We start from the raw sequence: 20,110 nt of genomic DNA on the forward strand, positions 1-20,110 counted from the left end.
AGTCATAGACGTAGGACAGAAAGCGCGTGCTGCACTCTTTTTCCCTTCGACTGGTTTTGTCCCGAGATGGTTTTTTCGGTAAGGTTTTTAATGAGGTAGCGCCATACAGCGTGCTACTAAAACTAAGAAAACCAGTCAAGAACCGGGGACTGGGGACTGCCTATGTCCGATCAATAGTACTCAAGCCTTCACACTTCGGACTCCAGTACTAGGGGACTATCATACCCTGGGCAACTCGATACCTATTCAAAGCCAAGACTTGAGCGATATGATTCCTTTTGTAAGGGCCAAACGATTGAATGAATCGTGCCCGATTACTTCGTTCTCGCCGCGGCTACTATTGTAATCTTGTCTCCGGTTCAATCAATAAAGGAAATTTCTCAAAGTATCACTTTAGCTGTTACTATTCCTTTTGCATTAGAATTACAATTTATCGGACCACCAAGAGGCCGATGTATTAAAAAACGAAGGTTAAAGCCCACATTATTAAAGACTACGGTTTAAATTATTTAAGACTACGGTCTAAAAGTCTTAAAGACTACGGTCTAAAGCATCAAAGACTACGGTCTAAATTATTTAAGACTACGGTCTGAAAGTATTAAAGACTACGGTTTAAATTATTAAAGACTAAGGTCAAAATTATTTTCCAAAATTAGTAAAGGCTGCGGCGTAAAACATCAAAGACTATGACCGAACAAGATCCGAGGCCTTAGAGACTTTGATTTAAACACATAGTGCAACTCGGAGACGGTTTAGTATGCAAACATGAAAATAAAAGCTCGTACATATTCAACAAACTGCCACCGATTAGAACTAAGAGACCACCGGTCTCAGAGTTATTTCTAAAACCTTTCGCCGAGGCAACATTACGCATCAGTCTGAATCAAAACCGAATAACTGATTGTTCTAAATCCTAAGTAGAAAGGATAAATGAATATCGAACAAGGAAAGATATCGAATCAAGCCGAACAAAACTTTTGTATATATATCCAAAATATTTACCAAGGCTCGGAAAATGGCCTCGAGCTTAAAAGGGCCAAAAAAATTACATATAGACAAAAAGAGGAGGCTAAAGCTTTTAAGCCTATTCTTCGTCCGAGCCATCGGAACCTCCGACCGAGTCAGCATCACTGCCCGACTCCTCGGGTTGGTACTTAGCCTTCGCCTCTTTCTCGAGCCTCTTGGCCTTTTCAACTATGGCTATTATGACTGCTCCCCCGCCTTGGACTTCTTCTAGCATTTCCCTGCGGGATAAGCACCGCACATATTCAGCCCTAGCGCTGCTCCAAGCCTCAGTCGATTCAACATCGGCCTTGTACTGAGCTAACATCTCATCAACATCGGAGAGTTTCTCGGAGTCCTGGTCGAGTTTGCGCTTCAGCTTGATATTTTCGCGGCAAGAGTGTCACGCTCTATCTCGGCCGAAGCAAGTTGCGACTGGAGTTCTCCGTTAAGCCTAGACCATCTACCGGCCTTGTCCTCTGCTACCCAGAGCCCTTCTTTGGTCAATGCCAAATCCTCCTTAAGGACATCTCTCTCTGAGGCAAGGTCGTCCGTCTTGATTTTGAAGGCTTCAAGTTCAGCCTTGAGTCCATCAAGATCGGACCGAAGCTGATCGATCAGGTTTAATCTCTCCTAGGCCTGAGAAGTAGAGGCATTAGCTTCAGCTATCAACTGATTGTTGTAAGCTTCGAAAATCCTTACTTGTAAGCTTTAAAAATCCTTACCTTTTCGGCCAAGAGGTTACGTTCTTCTCGAGCCTTCTCAAATTCTGATTGAAGGATGGAGAGGTCGGGCATGTCCCTGATATACTCCTCTCGTTGTTTGTTGAGTCGTTTGTACAACTCCGTCAGTTGGGTCTGCTCCCAGGTTCTGACCTTGAGACGGTCCACCTCCATTCTCAATCGAAGGAAGCTTTCATGATGAAGCACGGAGGCCTAGAGTAAAAGAAGAAGTCAATTATCGGGATAAGAGGAAGAAGCAAGAACTTAGCACAAAAATAAAAATAAGACGAGGCATACCCGGTTAATGGCTTGCTGGGCCTCATTAAAGAGGTAGAATTCATCGACCTTGTTCATCTTCTGCTGATCCGCCTCAGACGCCAAAATGCGCAGGTAATTGGCCACTCCGACTGGACCGGACAACATGTTCACATCTGCTAGCACTAGAAACGTAACCTTCTTCATATTGTTAGGATCTACGCTCGGGGCAGGGAATTACTTTTTTAACGGGGGTCCAGAGATGACCCCGAATGGAGCGACCCTCCTAGGGACTGTCAGGTGCCCAAACCTAAAATAGTCTTCTATAGCACTAGCTTCCCCACTACCGAACAGGTGGTCGATGGTTTGGTCGAAAGACCGGGATGGATCCATCGGTCTTTCTTCTGCACCAACGCCCTCGGAACGGGCGGGCGTTTGGCGGGGTGACAACTCCGGTTCGCGTGTCGTGGCCTGGGCCAGTATAGATACATCCCCGGCTGGGTGCAGTAAATCTTCCTCATACAGGGAATGGGCCAGGGTATGAAAGTCATCCTTCGAAACAGCAGCAACATAATCTTTTTCGAGGCCCCAGGTCGGGGAGAGCACGATGACAGTGTCCTCGGGGACTCCCGTTTCTTGGTCAGCAGTTTCCATAACTACCGACGATGGAGCAGGGTCTTTCGAGCTTTTCAGCTCTTAGTTGGTGTTTTCCAAGTCTTAGAGGCCCGGATCGATATCTTCCGAGAATCTCAGTGGTTGGATCATAGAGGATAACATAATATCCTCATCTTTGAGCCTACTCTTGGTGGTCTTTTGAAAGGCATTCCTTTTAACCTTGACCGCCGTCCTCATTTTCTTTTTGCCCTCAGCAGGATCATCGGAAGGATCGGGAGACCGTCTTTTTCTCTTTACGAGTTTTTCTTCCTCTGCAGTAGCTTCGCCCACGGAAGATGAGCCCGATGCATCAGCATCGGCTCTTCTTCGAAGTATGGTAATACCAGAAAGGTTTTCATTTACTTGGAGGAAGATGCACTTACGCTTTAGGTTCCACTTCTCGGGAAATGGAAGTTGATTGGAAGGGATGAGGTCCTCGGTCCTCACAAGGACGAACCTGCTTTGCCACCCTCGATCCCTATCCTGGTCGATACACAAAAATGGGGCCGTCTTGGCTTGCCGGGTGAGCTTGATTAATCCACCCCGAAACACTCGGGGACTGTATAATCGGACGAGATGGATGGGCAGTAGAATCTACTGAAATATCCATGGAATTATTGACTTGTATAACACAGGAAATTCTTGTGTCATACAAGTCAGTATAGCACAGTAATTTACTGCGCTAAAGCACTTAACTGAGCCATTATAGTTAAGTCCTTTAACACGGTAATTTACTGCGTTAAGAGTACTTTGGTACCAATTTTTTTTTCTTGGGGTATTTTGGTTCATTTCTTCTTTTTTGGGTCATTTAGGTTCCGAACTCCAAATTACAGTCCAACATGCTGTATTGCACTTACGTAACCACGGTTTTAGTTTTATCGGCTAGCGAATATAAAATTTACAACAACGTACATACATCTTTATACATTATCATATAAATACCACGAAAAAAACACCAAATTAGTTTAATAGCTGATTACCGAATTGAAATGAATCAAGATAATTAGGAAATGATCGAATAAACTAGAGATTGACAGCTATCAGACAAATAGATATTTTGTCACTGAAACAAACCAATTTTACTTTCTAGGTCGTTTGGTTTCTAGGATAACGTGGGATATCCCAAAATTAAGTTTGGTATTAAATTTACACTACTTTATTTGATTGAACGCATAAATTTATTTTATCCGGCCCTTCAGGTGGAATAAATTAGTCCAAGAATTATGATCCTAAAATTATAATCCCAAAGTATAATCCCAGGATAATTTCGTCCCCGACCAAAGGACAAAGGATTCTAGTCCATTAAAAAGAGGAATTAGAAGGGCTAGGGCCTCCTACAAATAAAGAGATAAAGTTCATTGCTTGTCAAGTGAGCATCATTCTTGCAATTATATTCTTGGAGAGAAGATAAAGTGATTGAAATGCATAAAACCAGCAACTACAAACATGCCTTTGGATGGAAGTTAATAATTGTATGAAATATTGCAATATCTGAAGAGACAAAGAAAATGATAAGTACAACTCAAGTAACAAAAAATGAGCATGAACATGCCCTCTAGTTTAGCTGCATAATACCATTCCCTTATACCTTGGACCTTAAAAAAGACTTTAAGATATCTAATTGTAAAAACTTACACTACGCTGATGCGCCAACGGGAATAGGTTTCTTTTTATTTCCAGCTGTGTATCAGCAACATGAATGCTCATATGAGATTTTTTGACACTTAATTTAGTGCAAGAGAACATACTCTTCCTCCGTCTTACTTGAGGCTGTTCCCTACATCAATTACAAAACGATATTTGACATCCTTCTTTATCAACCTTTCGAGTGCTTCATTAGCATACTGTATTGGGACTATCTCAATCTCTGGATAAATTTTGTGGGAAGCACAGAAATCCAGCATTTCTTGTGTCTGCTTTGTTCCACCAGTTACACTCCCAACGATGCTCTTCATACCTGCCAGAAGCGAGTCATTTTAGCTGAGTATACCATATAGAACACAAACTTGATTCAAATTGTGAGCAGATATAGAAAATAATACCGAGGATTAAGTTCCCTGGAATAAATTTCACTTCACTTGGGAAGCCAACCAGAACAAGAGTGCCCGCAGTCTTTAACAGTGACAAGTATGGATCAAAAGGAATATCTCCAGAAGCAGTGTTAATAATGAAGTCAAACGACTTACTCAGCGCCTGTAACAATGTAAAGGATCAATCACAGCAACATCAGCTTATAGCATTTTCTGATATCTTTATCCATAAAGAAGTAGACCACAAGCTTATGGCTGACATCATACCATCATCTGCTGTTCGTCTGATGAAATTACAAAATTGTCTGCTCCAAGAAGCTTCAACGCCTCTTCTCTTTTAGATATACTTGTACTGAATACTGTTACATTCAATCCAAAAGCCTTTCCAAACTTCACTGCTAAGTGACCTAGACCACCTAATCCAACCACACCTAGAGATTTTCCAGGTTGGTTCATGTTATGTCTTATCATCGGAGTATAAACAGTAATTCCAGCACATAATAAAGGTGCTGCAGATGCAAGTGGGTAATTTTCAGGTATTCTAAAGCAGTACCTGTACATATAAGCAACATATATCAGTATACTATATACTGTATTTTTAAGACCATTGGTCCACGTAGAGAATAGATCAGGAGTGAGTGACACTTAATTTGTCAGAGAGTTGGACAAATTAACCTTTCATTTACAACTATGTAACTGGAGTATCCCCCTTTAGTAACTGTACCATCCACATCTATACCATCAAAAGTGTATATTGCTCCTTTTTCACAATGAACTTCTAATCCATCACTGCAATATTCACATTCCCTGCATGAATTAACATATGTTCCAACTCCAACATGGTCGCCAACTTTAAAGTGCTTAACATTGGTACCAACCTCTCTCACAGTTCCCGTAATTTCATGTCTGACAATCATTACAAAAATCAAATAAGGCAGTGCTTAACAATGTAGAAATTTCACAATATAAGTAAATGAAAGAAAATGTATCCTGGCACCAAATAATTTCTGAAATCAAGCTTCGCACCCTGGGACTAGAGGATATTTTGAATGTCCAAGTTTATTCCTGCTCCAGACAACATCAGCGAAACATATTCCACAAAATGCAATGTCTAGAAGAACATCATCACTGCCAACTGCCCTGTGGTAAAGAGTAGAAAATTTAGCAGAACATAACACAGCGATTTAAAATAATTCAAAAGTAAAAAATAAAAAAAAAGTTCAACCATTTAAAGTTAGTCAATGATCATGTAATCTAAAGTGGAGAATAAGAACAGCCTTCGTCAGATGATGAAAACACAACCAGAAGAAAAGAAAATGAAGCGTTACAAAAGGCCATTCAATCCTTGCACGCTGTAAATGTACCTCCGGTTGAATTCATAAGGTGAAAGAACTCCAGATGGATCTCTCGCGGCCCAACCAAGGCAATTCTCGTTTGCACTTCCAGAAGTCATTTCAACTATGCTGCATTAAGAATGCAATGCAGAAGTAAGAATAATCTTAATAGCAGAGAAGCCTAGCATTGTGTATTTGCAAAGTTTGCTATTCCTTTACCACAAGTTGTATGACATTGTAGATTTGTTAATCTCAAATCATAGATTTGCGCGAAATCCATGTTATTTTCATTCAACTGGCTACAAGATCAATAAAGTTGACTGTCATTATAGCTTTTCTAGGATCAATCTAAATTTATTTGGAAGAAATGGAATCACATACTCCCCCGTCCCAAATCTATTCTTTTTCTTTTTTGGTTTCCCACACGATGTGTGGCTATGTTGTTCGGACTCTCTAAAAATGTTGCCAGGAGCATGTTGGATCCTCCAAAACAAGTGCATTTTTGGAGGATCCGACACGGGTGTAACAATATTTTTGGCGAGCAACATAGGTCTGTGGTACCTGCTTTGGGCCCACTAATCTGGATTTGCACCGGGAAGTCCCACTTTGGGGGTAAGCGGTCACTAACTAAGGCGCCAAATCATTCTTTAGTGTAGTAAATTTGAATAACTTTTAGAGCTAAAACATAGATTTAGTTTAATTTCTTTTTTCGAAAAATATACAATATACAAATTTTAGAAACAATAGAACAGGAAAAAAACATGAGTTAAACTTTTTTCCATTTCAATAACATTTATTTCAATCAAGGGTTTTATTCATAAACATGGCCAAACTAGCCGTATACAAGGGATATACCAAAAGGTAAAACATCTAAACAATATGATTCTCTACAAACTCCGCCCAGTCATCTACACTACAAGGAACTTTCTGTTTACACCGAAAGAAAATGCGGGAGCGGAAACTACTCCTCGGCTGAGAGAGACTCGACTCTACTCCTTCAAAAGCTCTGCTATTTCTCTCTCCAAACCGCCCACATTAATGCAATTTGAACCACGTTCCAAGCCCCCATCGTCTTCTCCTTCTTCTCCCGCTCTTCCAACTGAACAACTCTTTCACACTTCTAGGCATTGCCAAGGAGTTCGAAACAACTTAAACATATCTCACCATAATCTCATGGTAAACCTGCAATGTAGAAAAAGATGGTCCATATTCTCGCTCGCCTCCTTGCACATGTAACACCAACTGACATCAGACAACCTTCCGCTTTCTAAGATTTTTACCTGTCAAAACCACCCCTCTAGTGGCTAGCCAGGTGAAGAAACACATCTTCTTCGTCAGACTTGGAACCCATATTGCATTACATGGAAAATCAACCTCCTCCCTAACCAAAAGTTTCTCATAAAAAGACTCCACATAGTACACTCCATTATTTTCCGGGCCCCACCATCGCACATTGGGATTATCCGCCAGATTGACTTGCTTATAAAGTAATTCTATCAAACTTTGAAACTCACTCGCTTCCCAATCTTGAAAACCCCTTCTAAATCTCAAGTCCCAAAAAGTTGGTCCATCTTGTGTCCCCCTAATTTGTTGAATCGACAAGTCTCTTTGGCAAGAAATTCTGTACAAACTTTGAAAATCATCTTTCGATAAAATGTTCCCACACCAGTTATAATTGGATATATTTGCAAAATCTTGGCCAAAATTAGTTTATTTGACTCTCCACCAGCAATATGAAAAGACCACTCTTTCATCTAAGGATGCCTAACCGCACAACCGATTCTGTGGCACAAGATGCGCTGGTATTGGTACATAAATCAAATATTACTTTGGAAATGAGTTCATCTAGAGGTGAAATATGAGTCGCCCTCTCAGGTCTTTCACGGAACTAAAAATAGTGCACTCAATTTTGTTTGCATACCTTATAAAAATTGTCCTGATTGACTATGAAACTAAAAATAAAACAAATACAAATACAACAATAGCATCAATACGGATATTTTGAGACATGAAACAGATCCTTAACTTATTCTTCAAGCCGCTAATACAATAGCGTTGGTACAGTTGATTCCAAATACAGATTTTAATTAACAAAACTGAAAGGGCTATGATAAATTGGGAGGCGCAAATTCACACACGTGGCATACACATTCATCATTTGTATATTAATTGAAAAATTCATAATAATGAAGAGAGAATAAACCTGGGAGGAAAGACGAACGGGAAGCGAATAGAGCTAACTAACAACCCCCGAATAAAAGTTAGTGCAAATGCAAAATGGAAAAGATATAAGTCGGTCCGGATTTTATTGTACTGCGGGCCTCGTATTTATTCTCTTATATTACTTGGCACATCTCAGACCATATTCATAATGTAAGCTTGGAGCAGTAAAAAATAAAAATTCCATCTTATAGAAAAATGAAAAATAGAATTTATAATCTTATTCCACTTTCAAAATACAGCAACAAAACTTTTACCGCATAATACTCCTTTCAGTTTCAGGTCCACTTTATTTGTCGTACTTACTAAAATTAGATGGTCCAAGATAGTTGTCATTTAGGAAATTGAGACATAATTAACCTTTAGTTTCCACATTTAACCTTACTCAATAAATGTGGTGAAAGATTAATATAGTAAAATAGATCGTAGTATAAAATTGAGATTAAGGAATAAATAAGGATAGTTTAGTCATATTCCCCTTTCAGTTAATGTATTCTTAAGTGGCGTGTAAAAAAAATATGACAAGTAAAATGAACCGAAGTGAGTATATAACATCCAATAAAACTCTTAAAATTAAGAATTTTAAAGATTTGAGATTTTAAATTGTGCCGACTATTTGTCACTTGTTTGAGTTGGTTATCGGAATTTTAGAGTTGAAAACGTGAATCAATAGCTAGTTTTGATCATAATCAAATTCAAACTGACCGGTCTCGTTGGTTCGAAGTCATGACTGAAATTGTTTTTTCGAAAACTGAGTTCACCTGTGATAATAGTTGTTGGAAATCATGGAATAAAGTTGAAATTTATGGCTTATATTATTGTAGTAATTATAATGTGAAGAACTAGAGTCAACCATCATTGATGGAGCTTTGAAGCTGAAATTCAAGTGTCATTTTTGACTGGTGTTGTTACAAAAGTTAAGAACATCTTGACGAGCTTATATCTCAAGTTTGGAATGATTTAATGAGGTTTTGGATCGAACATCAAATTAAACATTCGGTTGAAGAAGAGCAGTCTCATATATGTCACTTGTATATCATATGTATATCACAAATATATTGTGTATATAATACTGATGCGTGCGACATACATATGATATATTTTATTAACTATATAGAAGCATGGGTTTATATCCATGCTTCGTCGTCAATCAGCCTAGAAAAAAATAAATAAATATATATATATATAAGTTGCCCCCATACTAAAGACATCAGGCAATATTAAAAAAAAAGGAAAAAAAGTGGATCCTATCATCTCCAAACTCATGAAAAAAAAAAAGTGAACCCATATTAAAAAAATTAAGCAATATAAAAAATAAAAAATAAAAAAGTAGACCCCATATTAAAGAAATAAGCAATGTCAAAAAAAAAATGCACCCCATATTAAAAAATGAAACAATATTCATGTAATTCTCAAAGTATCCCCATTAAGTTAATAATGGTGGATTCATTGCCACATGTGTATCAACCCATTAGTGGGAGCAAATGAAATTATTGTACAACAAAAAATATGGACCTCATATTATTGCTTTTGTTCAAAAGGTTAAGTAGTCAAACCATACAATTTCCTTTCTTTTCTTATATTAGCCCGAGATATAATTTAGATATCAACTGTTGTATTTGCTATTCCGTCATGTCATTTATTTGTTATGTTTACTAAAAAAAATAATATTAAATGGAGATCAAATAATTAATAAGGTAAATTAGTCAAATTATAATTTTAATTGACGTTTCCTTAAAAAACCATGCAAAAGACAACATGACAAGTAAAATGAGTTAAACCAAGAATATTTACCAAAAATTAAAAAATAGTAGTTCTTCGTTTAAATAGAAAATTAAATTTCTATTTTGTTTCGTTTTAAACATGTAAACTTAATTTAATAATTTGAATTAAAATTATCCAAATCAAAATTTGATAAAAAATAATAAGTATTGTTTAGGTCCAATCTACGTACATTAACAACAGAATATTTTACACCTTTAAATTAATCGAATTAAAATTCAAAGTATCAACTGATGCTTAAATATTGCTATTGTTTTATCTCAAAGAGAGGAAAATAGTTTTCTTTTAAAAAAGTCTTCTCTTTTAAAAAGTATTAATAAATTTTTGTCAACTTCGTATTCGTAGCAAACACTAATATAGTAAAGTTTTGGATACGGAGCATATACTACAATGTTATATTAATCGTGTTTTGAACATAGTATGTATATATATATGCATAAAAACAGTGCAAACTTATATATGTTTATTAGCAATATGATATATATATATATTATCACTACCCAAACATAACTACATACACATAGATACACTGTAATCCAAAGTGCGTACGGACATACGCCGTCTAGTACAAGATATACACATCACATATAGTTATAAAATACATGTGGCACGCGCGATCCCCTTCTCCACAAAATTCAACTTTGATTCCTTTTTTTTTTTTTTCTTAATATCAAAATTAACATGGATAAGTTCTACATGAAACCAAACTTCAGAATCTGACTCCTCCGAGCTATTCCCAATAATATCGAGCAACACCCAATTGCTATAGCATTATGTTTTGACTGCATCACGTTCGTTCAAAACCTTTAAGTCCTTTGCCATTTATGTAATGTTTCCCACAAAATTATATTTCACGCAAAGAACAACCAGCAATCAAAACAACTGAAAATTGAGAAGATCGGGGATTAGCTTTAGGGGTGTTCAAAAACCAGTTTAACCGATAAATCAAACCAATAACATAACGGGTTATTGGGTTAACAGTTTGTAAACGGTTTTGTATTTTTTTTTATTGGGTTATCGGTTTGGTTTACGGTTTTAAAGATTTAGTTAATGGTTAAACCGATAACCCAATAAGCTTATATTAAAATTATTTTTTTATCCCTAATTATATATTAGTGGCTTTAAATTTTAATTTTTACGTACAAACCTATATCTAAACTACTTACTGCAAGCATGCTTATTCTCTCAAAGTCTCAATTCTCATACAAAACTACGGCTTACCACAGACACGCTTATTCTCTCAAATTAAAATCTCAATTCTCATATGAAACTAAGGCTTGTGATACCTCTCTGTCTCTGCCTCTCTCTCACTTCTCAAAACAAACGGGGTTGGCGTTGTATATGAAATGTGAACTGACCTTGTTTAGTTTTTGAAAGATTGCTAGAATGCACTTTATATTTTTGTCTTGAAATTTGTGTAGGCTTTATGCATGAAGGCGGTGCATATATGAACATATGAAAATAAGAGAAAGCAAAAAAAAAAAAAAAAAAAAAACTAGTGGAGCACTTTCTTATTGGTTATTTTTGAAAATCGAATCGTTAAGGACCAAAAACCGATAACAATATCTTATCGGTTTGGTTTTGTTTAGCATATTTACAAACCGAAAACCGCTAAACCGAACCGATAATTTACGAACCCGAACCGAACCGACCGATAAGTACCCCTAATTAGCTGTATCAATAAATTGAGACCTAAAGTCAAGAATAGTTAGCTTAAATTACTACCAAATGAAAAATATTAATAAATTGTATGATTGTTTGAAAGTGTCTAAAAAATGTCGTAAGTGTTCCTAACCCAGTAAAAATTAGGTGGACTAGTCATTTTTTGGATCGCTTTCTAATGTTCCGTCATTAGTTAAAATGTCATTAGAAAATAATCAGTTTTTAGTTATGATAATCTTTTTGCCATTATCTTCTTCCTTTGAAAGCGGCAGAGAGCCACTTCTTCATCTCTCTTATTTCCTGGAGTTTGAACTCCATCATTTTTTCATGGAGTTTTCAGACCCCAAATTTTTTAATTTCATGGAGCTTTGAGCTTCCATATAGTTAAAACTTTATCATAAAGTGACAATTCAAACTTCAAAAAATTTCGTAGAGTTTTGAACTGTCAATTACGGTCTAAATGGCATGTCAATGATCCATTAAACTCTAGGAAAAATTGGTGGAATTTGATGAACCTCGCGGCTAGTATTTTAGTCTCTCTTACTTGACCAAACAATTAGTCCCAATTGGATCCATCATCCCCTTTTGTTCCTTTTAATCTTCTGGGGTTTAAGTTTTTATCATCTTTAGAGTTATATCCCGTCTCAGGTTCATAAATGTAGAAACCCTTTTGGTTATTCAATTGAATATCTTCCATGTCAAGTTCATAAACATCAATCTTATATATGGAGTATGATATTTCGGCAAAGGAATCTGAATGAACCCCTTGCGTACCCTCTAGCTGCTTGTGATGAAATAGCACTAGTCTATGGAAGTCTATTTTTGTTTTATAATTTAATATACTTTAACATATATAACATTTGATTAGGTTCTTTTGTAGTCTTATATAACATGCATAACTTTCCCAGTTGAAAGTTATGACCAAACAAAAAAAAAAAATTGAATTATACGGAGAAAGCCCAGTCTTTCATAACTTTTTCAGGTTATTGAAATATATCAACAATGAGAATTCAAGACAACAAGTGTCATTCACGAACAAGTTTCTTTTTTGGTATTCTAATACTCTATCCATCTCAATTTATGTGACATTTTTCGCTTTCTGAAAGTCAATATTTGAAGTATATTGGATGAAATCAACTCGATATTTTAAAATTAGAATTTATATATTGAAAAACTATACCAAAAGTAATATAAGTTGCAATTGTAGTATGATGAAAGTACATTTTTAAATATTGGTCAAATTCACATAATTTGAATCTTGCCACATAAATTGGAACAGAAGGAGTGTCATATTATTCAAATCTTGCCTGATCATATTTTATATATGATGGTATATCTTACAAGCAAGAGACTAGGGAATAACATAAAGCTGGGACAACATGATATAGATTACACTCATAATTTACTTATGCAAATAAGATTAAGATTATAACATACATGTTTTATACATCACATGAGAGTACAAGAATTGACATTATCATCGTTAAACAAGTTGCTAACTTTGTCATCTCCTCGATAACTTATAGGTATAGTACCATGCTTGTCACTCGCATTGTAGCCGTGCCTCCAGTAATTATAGCTCTCTCTGTACTCTGTTGTTGTATCTTTGAAGTAATTATTTGATGATGTGAAATATAGAGGTGGATTGGGATATGGCCAGAATTCTGCCCTCTTTCCTGCCCTTCTCACTGCCTTCAGCACCTTTTTACGATCAACGTATCCCATTACTGTCACCTTCTCCATTTCCACCTCCACCTCGACCGAGTCAATCCCTATCATTTGTAAGGAATTTACGCTTATCGTACATCAACAAAAATACAAATTTGTGACGGAATACTTATGACAGAATCTTGTGACATATTACTGTGGCGGAATTCATTACTGTGTTTTTGTGACAAATATGAATGTCGATCTGGCATAATTTCGTCAGAAATTTGTGATAGAAATGAGGGTCCGCCACAAACTTGTGAGGAAATATGAATCATAACTTTGTCCAATTATAGCTTCTTATTATGTCAACATATACTTTACTATAGATTTGTGATGAAATTATTATGAGGAAATTTCATGATAAGACTGCAACATATTATTTTGGTGGAATTCATTATTGCGGACAAATTTGTGACAGACATGAAGATCTGACATAATTTCTTCAGAAATATGTGACGGAAATGAGGGCCTGTCACAAATTTGTGAGTGTCATATGAATCATAACTTAGTCCCATTATAATTTCTTTTTTATATCAAGATATGTTTCAATATTAGCGACAATTAATGATATTTTTCAATAGAGATTGTATGTGTGTGTATATATATATGAACTTGTGCATACCTCTAAGCTTTTGGATAGCGTCTTTGACAACTCTCTCACAACCTGGGCAACACATCCTTACTTTGAGTTCCACTGTCTGTAAAATAAATCAAAATTTAAGTATTCTCAGAATTATCCTTTGCTTTGTAAATTGTAGTAACTAATATGTCCATCTTTAAACCAAATGTGCTTCTTTCTTTTAATTTGTTTGTTTTACTTATGTTGTTCCTTAATTTATTGTCTTTGGCACAATTTTGTAGAATGTCAAACACAATTTTTTAGCCAAAATTCAACACAAACGAGGGAACATGGTTCTGAAAAGAAAAAAAGGAACATGGTAATAAATAAGGAAATAAATTACATTTTTGTTGATCAACATTTTCCCTCTAGAGCTTTAAGTAATAAAAATCATTAATATAAAGAACTTTTCATACTAAATTTCTTTAACACGTAAGATTTGTAATCTAAAAAATAAGACACATTACTTGCTACAACAGGTAAAAAAGTATATAACTTAATTATTATTTTTTTACCATTATTTCTCGTAGTTCTCTTGATATTTTAACATGCTCTTTACTATAAAGTTGACAAGTAGAAAATCAGGTGAAATCATTTTCAGGCTGAACTGATGAAAAGGTAGAGAAAACGAAAGATTTTTTTGCTGAAAGGAAAAGGAAAAGGAAAAGGAAAAGGAAAAGATTAAAGGAAGAAGCCCAAAGGGGAAGTGAAAGTGTAACCTGCAAAGAAAGTGGTCGACCCCTAGGCATGTTGTTGATGCTTTTATGGTTGTCTTAATTGATGAAGATGATGATATTTGTAAAGCAGAGAAAACAGTGCCAAATAGTTTCTGAACTAGGCTTAGGTTACTTGAGTATATATATTGAAAATGACATATGAGTCGTATAAAAAAGCTAGACTAGACGTATTGTTGAAGACATAGTTAATTATATTATAAAAAAATGTGCATGCTTTATCTACCGAAGTAAATTTAATTTTGTCGTCACACACTTTAATATGATATTAGAGTAGATAGATATTCATTATTTGAGTCTCACCATCACTCATTATTGAAAAGAGTTTTCACGTGTTTAACCCTTTAAAAAAAATCACGCCCACATGTGAAGATGTATTGAAAATAAAATTAATTAAATAAAGAATGTATTTTTTCTAATAACTTAAACTTCTCTTCGAAGAGAATTAAGGCATCTCTCTCCTCAATTCCAATCTATTGATTAGTACATCGATTAAGCAAACAAACGATGTGCACTTGTCTGAAAAATGTCAATCCTCTTCACTTTAATAATTTTCCAATTGATTATTATTTCAAAAGAAATTAGCATGTGGGTAATCTCCTACTCCCAAGTTTCTTGATTTAATTTTTATTCTACTTTTGTGAATGAATAACATTTTTAATTAGGAAGGGAATATTGGCATCTAAAAACTTGAAGCATGGGTCAAGCCAAATGGCTGCTGACACTGAAAAGTAAAAGGAATATCAAGTCGTGTGAAAATGTTATAGGCTAAAGAAAGTACAAAAGGTCTTTTTTTTTTTTTTTTTTTTGTTTCCCACTTGGTACATATAGTATCATTGAAATCCCATTAATTCAAATTCATGTCACAAAATGTTCATTAAAGGGAAACGCTTTCTAACAAAAAAATTTATACTCAGATTCTAATACGTAATCTTCTATTCATCCTACCACAACCCATATTAGTAAGTACAAATGGTCTTTGATGCAAAGGAAACAAAATATTCCAAATATCACCTTTTAGTTTTGATCTGATCATTATCTCGTGTTAGCACCTTTTAAAAAAGAATGGACCATCATCAACCATTAGTCCGTTATCAAAGGTTCTGTTCCCTCTGTTTCATCTCATACACACTGTTCTTTTCAATTTGTTTTAAAAAAATATATTTTATGTTTAGGAACTCTATGACTTTAAATTTTGAGCCTGTTTGGATGGGCTTATGCCTATAAGCGGTTTGCAGCTTATAAGTTAAAAAAAATAAGTTGGGATAGTCTAACTTATTTTTTTTGGCTTATAAGCTGTTTTCAGCTTATAAGTTGTTTTAGATAAGCTAAGTCAAATGGGCCCAATTATTTTTTTGAGCTTATTTTAAGCACAAAATGACTTTAAGCTGGCCAGCCAAACACTCAAAAAAGCTGAAAACAGCTTATAAGCAACTTATAAGCCAATCCAAACGGGCTCTTTGTTATTTTATCGCTAGTGACATGAGCGGTTTGTCCATGAAACCCTTTTCGATCTTTTTTTTTTTTTTTAAAAAAAAACGTTCGTTATACATTGGACTAAATTTTTGGTAAAAATATCTGACGATGATGGTTTTGACCAATTTTTCACTCACAAAATTTCAATTTTTTTTCAAGTTAAATGAATAATATCAAATGGGATAGGCTAAAGAAAGTACAAATGGTCTTTTGATGCAAAGGAAATGTTATGTTTGTGGGATTGATGTAAGGACCCGTTCCTATGACTAACTGCATGAGTTGCAGGGGGCGACAGTTGGTCATAGGAAACCAACTTGGAGGACATCCGATTTCTACAAGGTTTTGGATCTTTTACAGCCTATATATATACATGGTTTTCCGTTGTAATTATCTTGTAATTACATCTTTCATCATATCATATAATACTAAAAGTGGGAAGCTCCCAACTTCGAAGTTGGATTACGTGTTTGCCTCTACTGTAAATTAATTATTAATTAAAATGTAATAAAATATAAAACATCTAATTTAATAAATATTAAATAGTAATATTATAATTACATTGATGATAATTATTAAATTCTTTACAATAAAATCCAGTCACGTTCAGTCCTTAGTTAATACTCTTATTTAGAGGTTCTTCAAATGCCATAATTCAATACTCACGTTCCTCATGTTTCTCTCCTCCCTCTTTATGCTCATCAATTTGTTATTTGTTCTCCTGAAATTGCTCCCCACCTTCTACCGTTTTTTCTACTACTTGTTTCTATCAAAGTATGAAGAATACTAAGAGATGAAATTCAATGCATGCACACCACATTCTTTTACTTAATAGGTCATTTAAATCTGCCAAACCTTTAGACTTCTTCAACTGAACTACTCTAAAATAGTAGAAATACCATGTCTTCACTTTAAAAGGATAGTGGAAGGAGAGAAGCTGAATTCCATGTGGTAGCCAAACCCAAAGGGAAAAATGGCAGCTATTCGTCCAATTATTTACAGATGAGAATGTCAGTTTCATCATTTAGACAAGATATGTGGTAATAGTATCAGTTTAGCTCTCATCCTTTATTTAGGGAAGAAATGATTCTCATTTTGCCTTGCGCAAATTATAGTAGTATGTTATTAGCTACTTTGAGTGGATTTAGGTACCATCTTTTTAGAAAAAAAAAAATTGCCACTAAGTGGACTTTATGGATGTTTTATTTATCAAAAAAAAGGAAAGTACAAGTTCCAAAGCTGTTTAGGTACCATCATCTCCATAGTTTTTTTAGATTTTTCCAAAACAATGACTATATATGTCAAATGTTGCTATTTATTGTAATTAGCACATTAATTAATATAGTAATTTTCTGATGAAGAACATCCTAAGTTGCATGTACAATGAGGAAAAAGGTTAACCTCATTTGAAATTTATATATATGATGCAGATTTTTATATGTCAAGAATATGTGCAAGGCGTGGTGTACACCTATTAAAATCGTGACTACATTCATTCGCTTATCTTTGTACTTATGTTTTGATTCTAAATTCTCATTTTGATAAGTTCTAGAGCTTATAAAAATGAATATATACAATTTATATTGTATCTGGATTGAAAATTCGACGCATAAATTTAATAGTGTTTTTCATGTTCAACCGCTATTACAAGGATCTAATAAATACTTATAAGAAGAATTTATCATTTCGGTTTCTTCAAATATTACTGCACAAAGATGTGAAAATATTGCTTGATAGATAATAATAATCATATAGTATGAAAGCTATACATGCTTATCTTTGTACATCAATTACATGTGTTTGCAAATGTATTTTCATATAAAATTCATATGCATAAAAGATACTACTCCTTTGTAAATTAAGTATTTTAGAATAGTAATTCTATAATTTATAGGAGACATTAAGTCAGTTAAAACCTTTTGAAGGATTGGTCCATGACTCGAATCGGAGTTTGTTGAATTTGATTACTCTATTGCAAAGTAATTAAAGAGAGTTGGCACCGTCTAAGTATATGATGACTCATGTGCCATCAAGATAAATTCTAAAAATGCAATATTAACACCAATGACATTATTAATATTTGCAACGAAAGTTTTGATCATGATAAAAGTAACTTAAGTAGCAGAAGACACACCAATATATAATGATTTATATACTAAATAAGTTGCCTTATCATTGCTTCTACATCATTTAAAATTATATATATATATTTTTAAAATATTCTAACCTTAATAAACTAATAAAAAAGTTTAAATACTTCTAAATGTTTGTTTATAAGTACTCTATATACATTTAGAATATGCACCCAATTAAAATTTAATCATAAAACTTTCCTAATAAATCAAACGCATAATATCCACATGCGGACCACGTGTCGAGAACTAATTGAATAATAAGAGTGGTAATGATCGTAGTTTTCTTTTCCTTGAGGGCTTCCAACAGGGCTAGCTCAACATCATCGGTGGCCTAAAGCCAAATCTTGATGAGAGGCCTTAACTTTTCTTCTATAAAAAACTTCTTATATATTTTTATTTTGAAGTCTATTTTTCTAACCGGTGCAATCAACATTAGTAAACTTTGAAATTAACCTTTTTACTTTTAAATACTACATCTGCCTCAACTTATGTGATATTGTTTGCTTTTTGAGAGTCAATTTGACTAAACTTTGAAATTACTTGTATTAGATTAATTCAAAATTTATTTGAAAACTACGTGAAAAGTACTATAAATTACAACTTTTCTCATATCAATTTGGTAAAAAAAATACATCTTAAAATATTAGTCAATGTTCACGCGTTTTGAATATCGCGAAGCGGAAAGTATCGCATACGTTAGGATAGAGAAAATATTTTTTTTGTTTTCTAAACATAATAATTTATAAACCCATTAATTAGTGAAAATGGGGCCCCCAAAAAGCCATTGCTTTGGCTGCTTTACCCTTCAGCCGGCACCGGCTTCCAAGTTAAAATTGTTTGTTCTTCTTTTTCGTTATCATTGCTCGAATTCTCGTTGTCTCATGACAGGAAATAAAACATTCCAAATATCTCCTTTTCGTTTTGATCTGATCATCTCGTGTTAGCACTTTTTAATAAAGAATGATACCAAGCATGGACCATCATCAACAATTAGTCCGTCATCAAACTCCTACACGATCTCCATTTGTGAAGTCATTTTCCCCCAGTTTCATCTTATACATACTGTTTTCTTTTTAATTTATTTTTAAAAAATCATATTTTATATTTAGGAACTCTATCAGATTTTGTATTTTGTCGCTACTGACGTAGTTTTATAATATTAGGAGCTGTGTCCATGGAATTTTTTTCCTTTTTTCAAATCATTTTAGATATAACAACTCTAAATATATTTAAGGATTACTTTCTCCATCCCATTTTAATTGTCGCTTTAACTTTTTTTTACACCCATTAAGGAAAACAATAAATACAAGGTATAGTTTACTAAGTTAACCTTATTTATTAGTAGGTGTTTTTTGAGAATTGAGTAATATTAAAAGAACTGATTCTTTAATGTAAAAGGTATAGTTGGAAACAATTGTTCATTTTAGTATTGGATCCCTAACGTGACAATTATTTTGGGACAATTTTTTTGAGCTAAAGCAACAGTTAAAATGGAACGGATGAAGTATATGAATTGGTTTCCTGGAAAGAGATGGATTAACTTTACAAGCATTGCACAAAATGCTGTAACTCACGATTGTTATTCCCAGTGCAAGTTTTAGTGTGTTATGCCTCTTTGGTCTGCTTTCCTGATGGTTCTTGTTCAATTATTTTCAGACAGTGTGGGAGAAATGCTTTGACAAGAGTATTACAAAACTAGGGAATAGTCTGAGTGGCAAACAGCGGCAGTGAGGGTAGTTGTATCTCCAGATGTGTTGATCGCTATATTGAGGCCACTG

General features: G+C 34.5%; 2 protein-coding genes across 4 annotated transcripts; both read right to left on the bottom strand.

Moving 5' to 3' along the window:
• Nucleotides 1–4,084: 4,084 nt before the first annotated feature.
• Nucleotides 4,085–8,353, bottom strand: LOC132603781 (probable cinnamyl alcohol dehydrogenase 1). 3 transcript variants are annotated; one of them, XM_060317001.1, is made up of 7 exons: nucleotides 8,201–8,353; nucleotides 6,028–6,126; nucleotides 5,690–5,798; nucleotides 5,339–5,569; nucleotides 4,931–5,216; nucleotides 4,676–4,826; nucleotides 4,085–4,590 (listed from the first exon to the last, which is right to left on the bottom strand). In XM_060317001.1, exons 2-7 carry the CDS (start codon nucleotides 6,041–6,043, stop codon nucleotides 4,394–4,396), a joined length of 990 nt encoding a protein of 329 aa, XP_060172984.1. In that variant the 5' UTR covers nucleotides 6,044–6,126; nucleotides 8,201–8,353; the 3' UTR covers nucleotides 4,085–4,393. The 3 variants fall into 3 exon arrangements, with proteins under 3 accessions (XP_060172984.1, XP_060172983.1, XP_060172982.1); XM_060317000.1 differs by having other exon boundaries at nucleotides 5,690–5,803; XM_060316999.1 differs by lacking the exon at nucleotides 8,201–8,353 and adding an exon at nucleotides 6,217–6,272 and having other exon boundaries at nucleotides 5,690–5,803.
• A 4,600-nt stretch (nucleotides 8,354–12,953) lies between these two features.
• Nucleotides 12,954–14,853, bottom strand: LOC132602410 (heavy metal-associated isoprenylated plant protein 30-like). Its single transcript, XM_060315270.1, has 3 exons — nucleotides 14,710–14,853; nucleotides 13,994–14,069; nucleotides 12,954–13,433 (listed from the first exon to the last, which is right to left on the bottom strand). Exons 1-3 carry the CDS (start codon nucleotides 14,737–14,739, stop codon nucleotides 13,111–13,113), a joined length of 429 nt encoding a protein of 142 aa, XP_060171253.1. The 5' UTR covers nucleotides 14,740–14,853; the 3' UTR covers nucleotides 12,954–13,110.
• Nucleotides 14,854–20,110: the final 5,257 nt, after the last annotated feature.

The sequence above is a fragment of the Lycium barbarum genome, chromosome 7 (genome assembly GCF_019175385.1).
Source record: "Lycium barbarum isolate Lr01 chromosome 7, ASM1917538v2, whole genome shotgun sequence".
Lineage (NCBI taxonomy): Eukaryota > Viridiplantae > Streptophyta > Magnoliopsida > Solanales > Solanaceae > Lycium > Lycium barbarum.

What these genes read in the sequence shown, in the direction of transcription:
- LOC132603781 (XM_060316999.1), bottom strand. An exon ending in CAGACGAACAGCAGATGATG is followed by an intron (nt 4,827 to 4,930) that starts GTATGATGTCAG and finishes ACATTGTTACAG; the next exon opens with GCGCTGAGTAAGTCGTTTGA. An exon ending in TCCAGGGAACTTAATCCTCG is followed by an intron (nt 4,591 to 4,675) that starts GTATTATTTTCT and finishes CGCTTCTGGCAG; the next exon opens with GTATGAAGAGCATCGTTGGG.
- LOC132602410 (XM_060315270.1), bottom strand. Translation starts at nt 14,739, where the DNA reads ATGCCTAGGGGTCGACCACTTTCTTTGCAG. An exon ending in GTCGACCACTTTCTTTGCAG is followed by an intron (nt 14,070 to 14,709) that starts GTTACACTTTCA and finishes TTTATTTTACAG; the next exon opens with ACAGTGGAACTCAAAGTAAG. An exon ending in CGCTATCCAAAAGCTTAGAG is followed by an intron (nt 13,434 to 13,993) that starts GTATGCACAAGT and finishes TACAAATGATAG; the next exon opens with GGATTGACTCGGTCGAGGTG.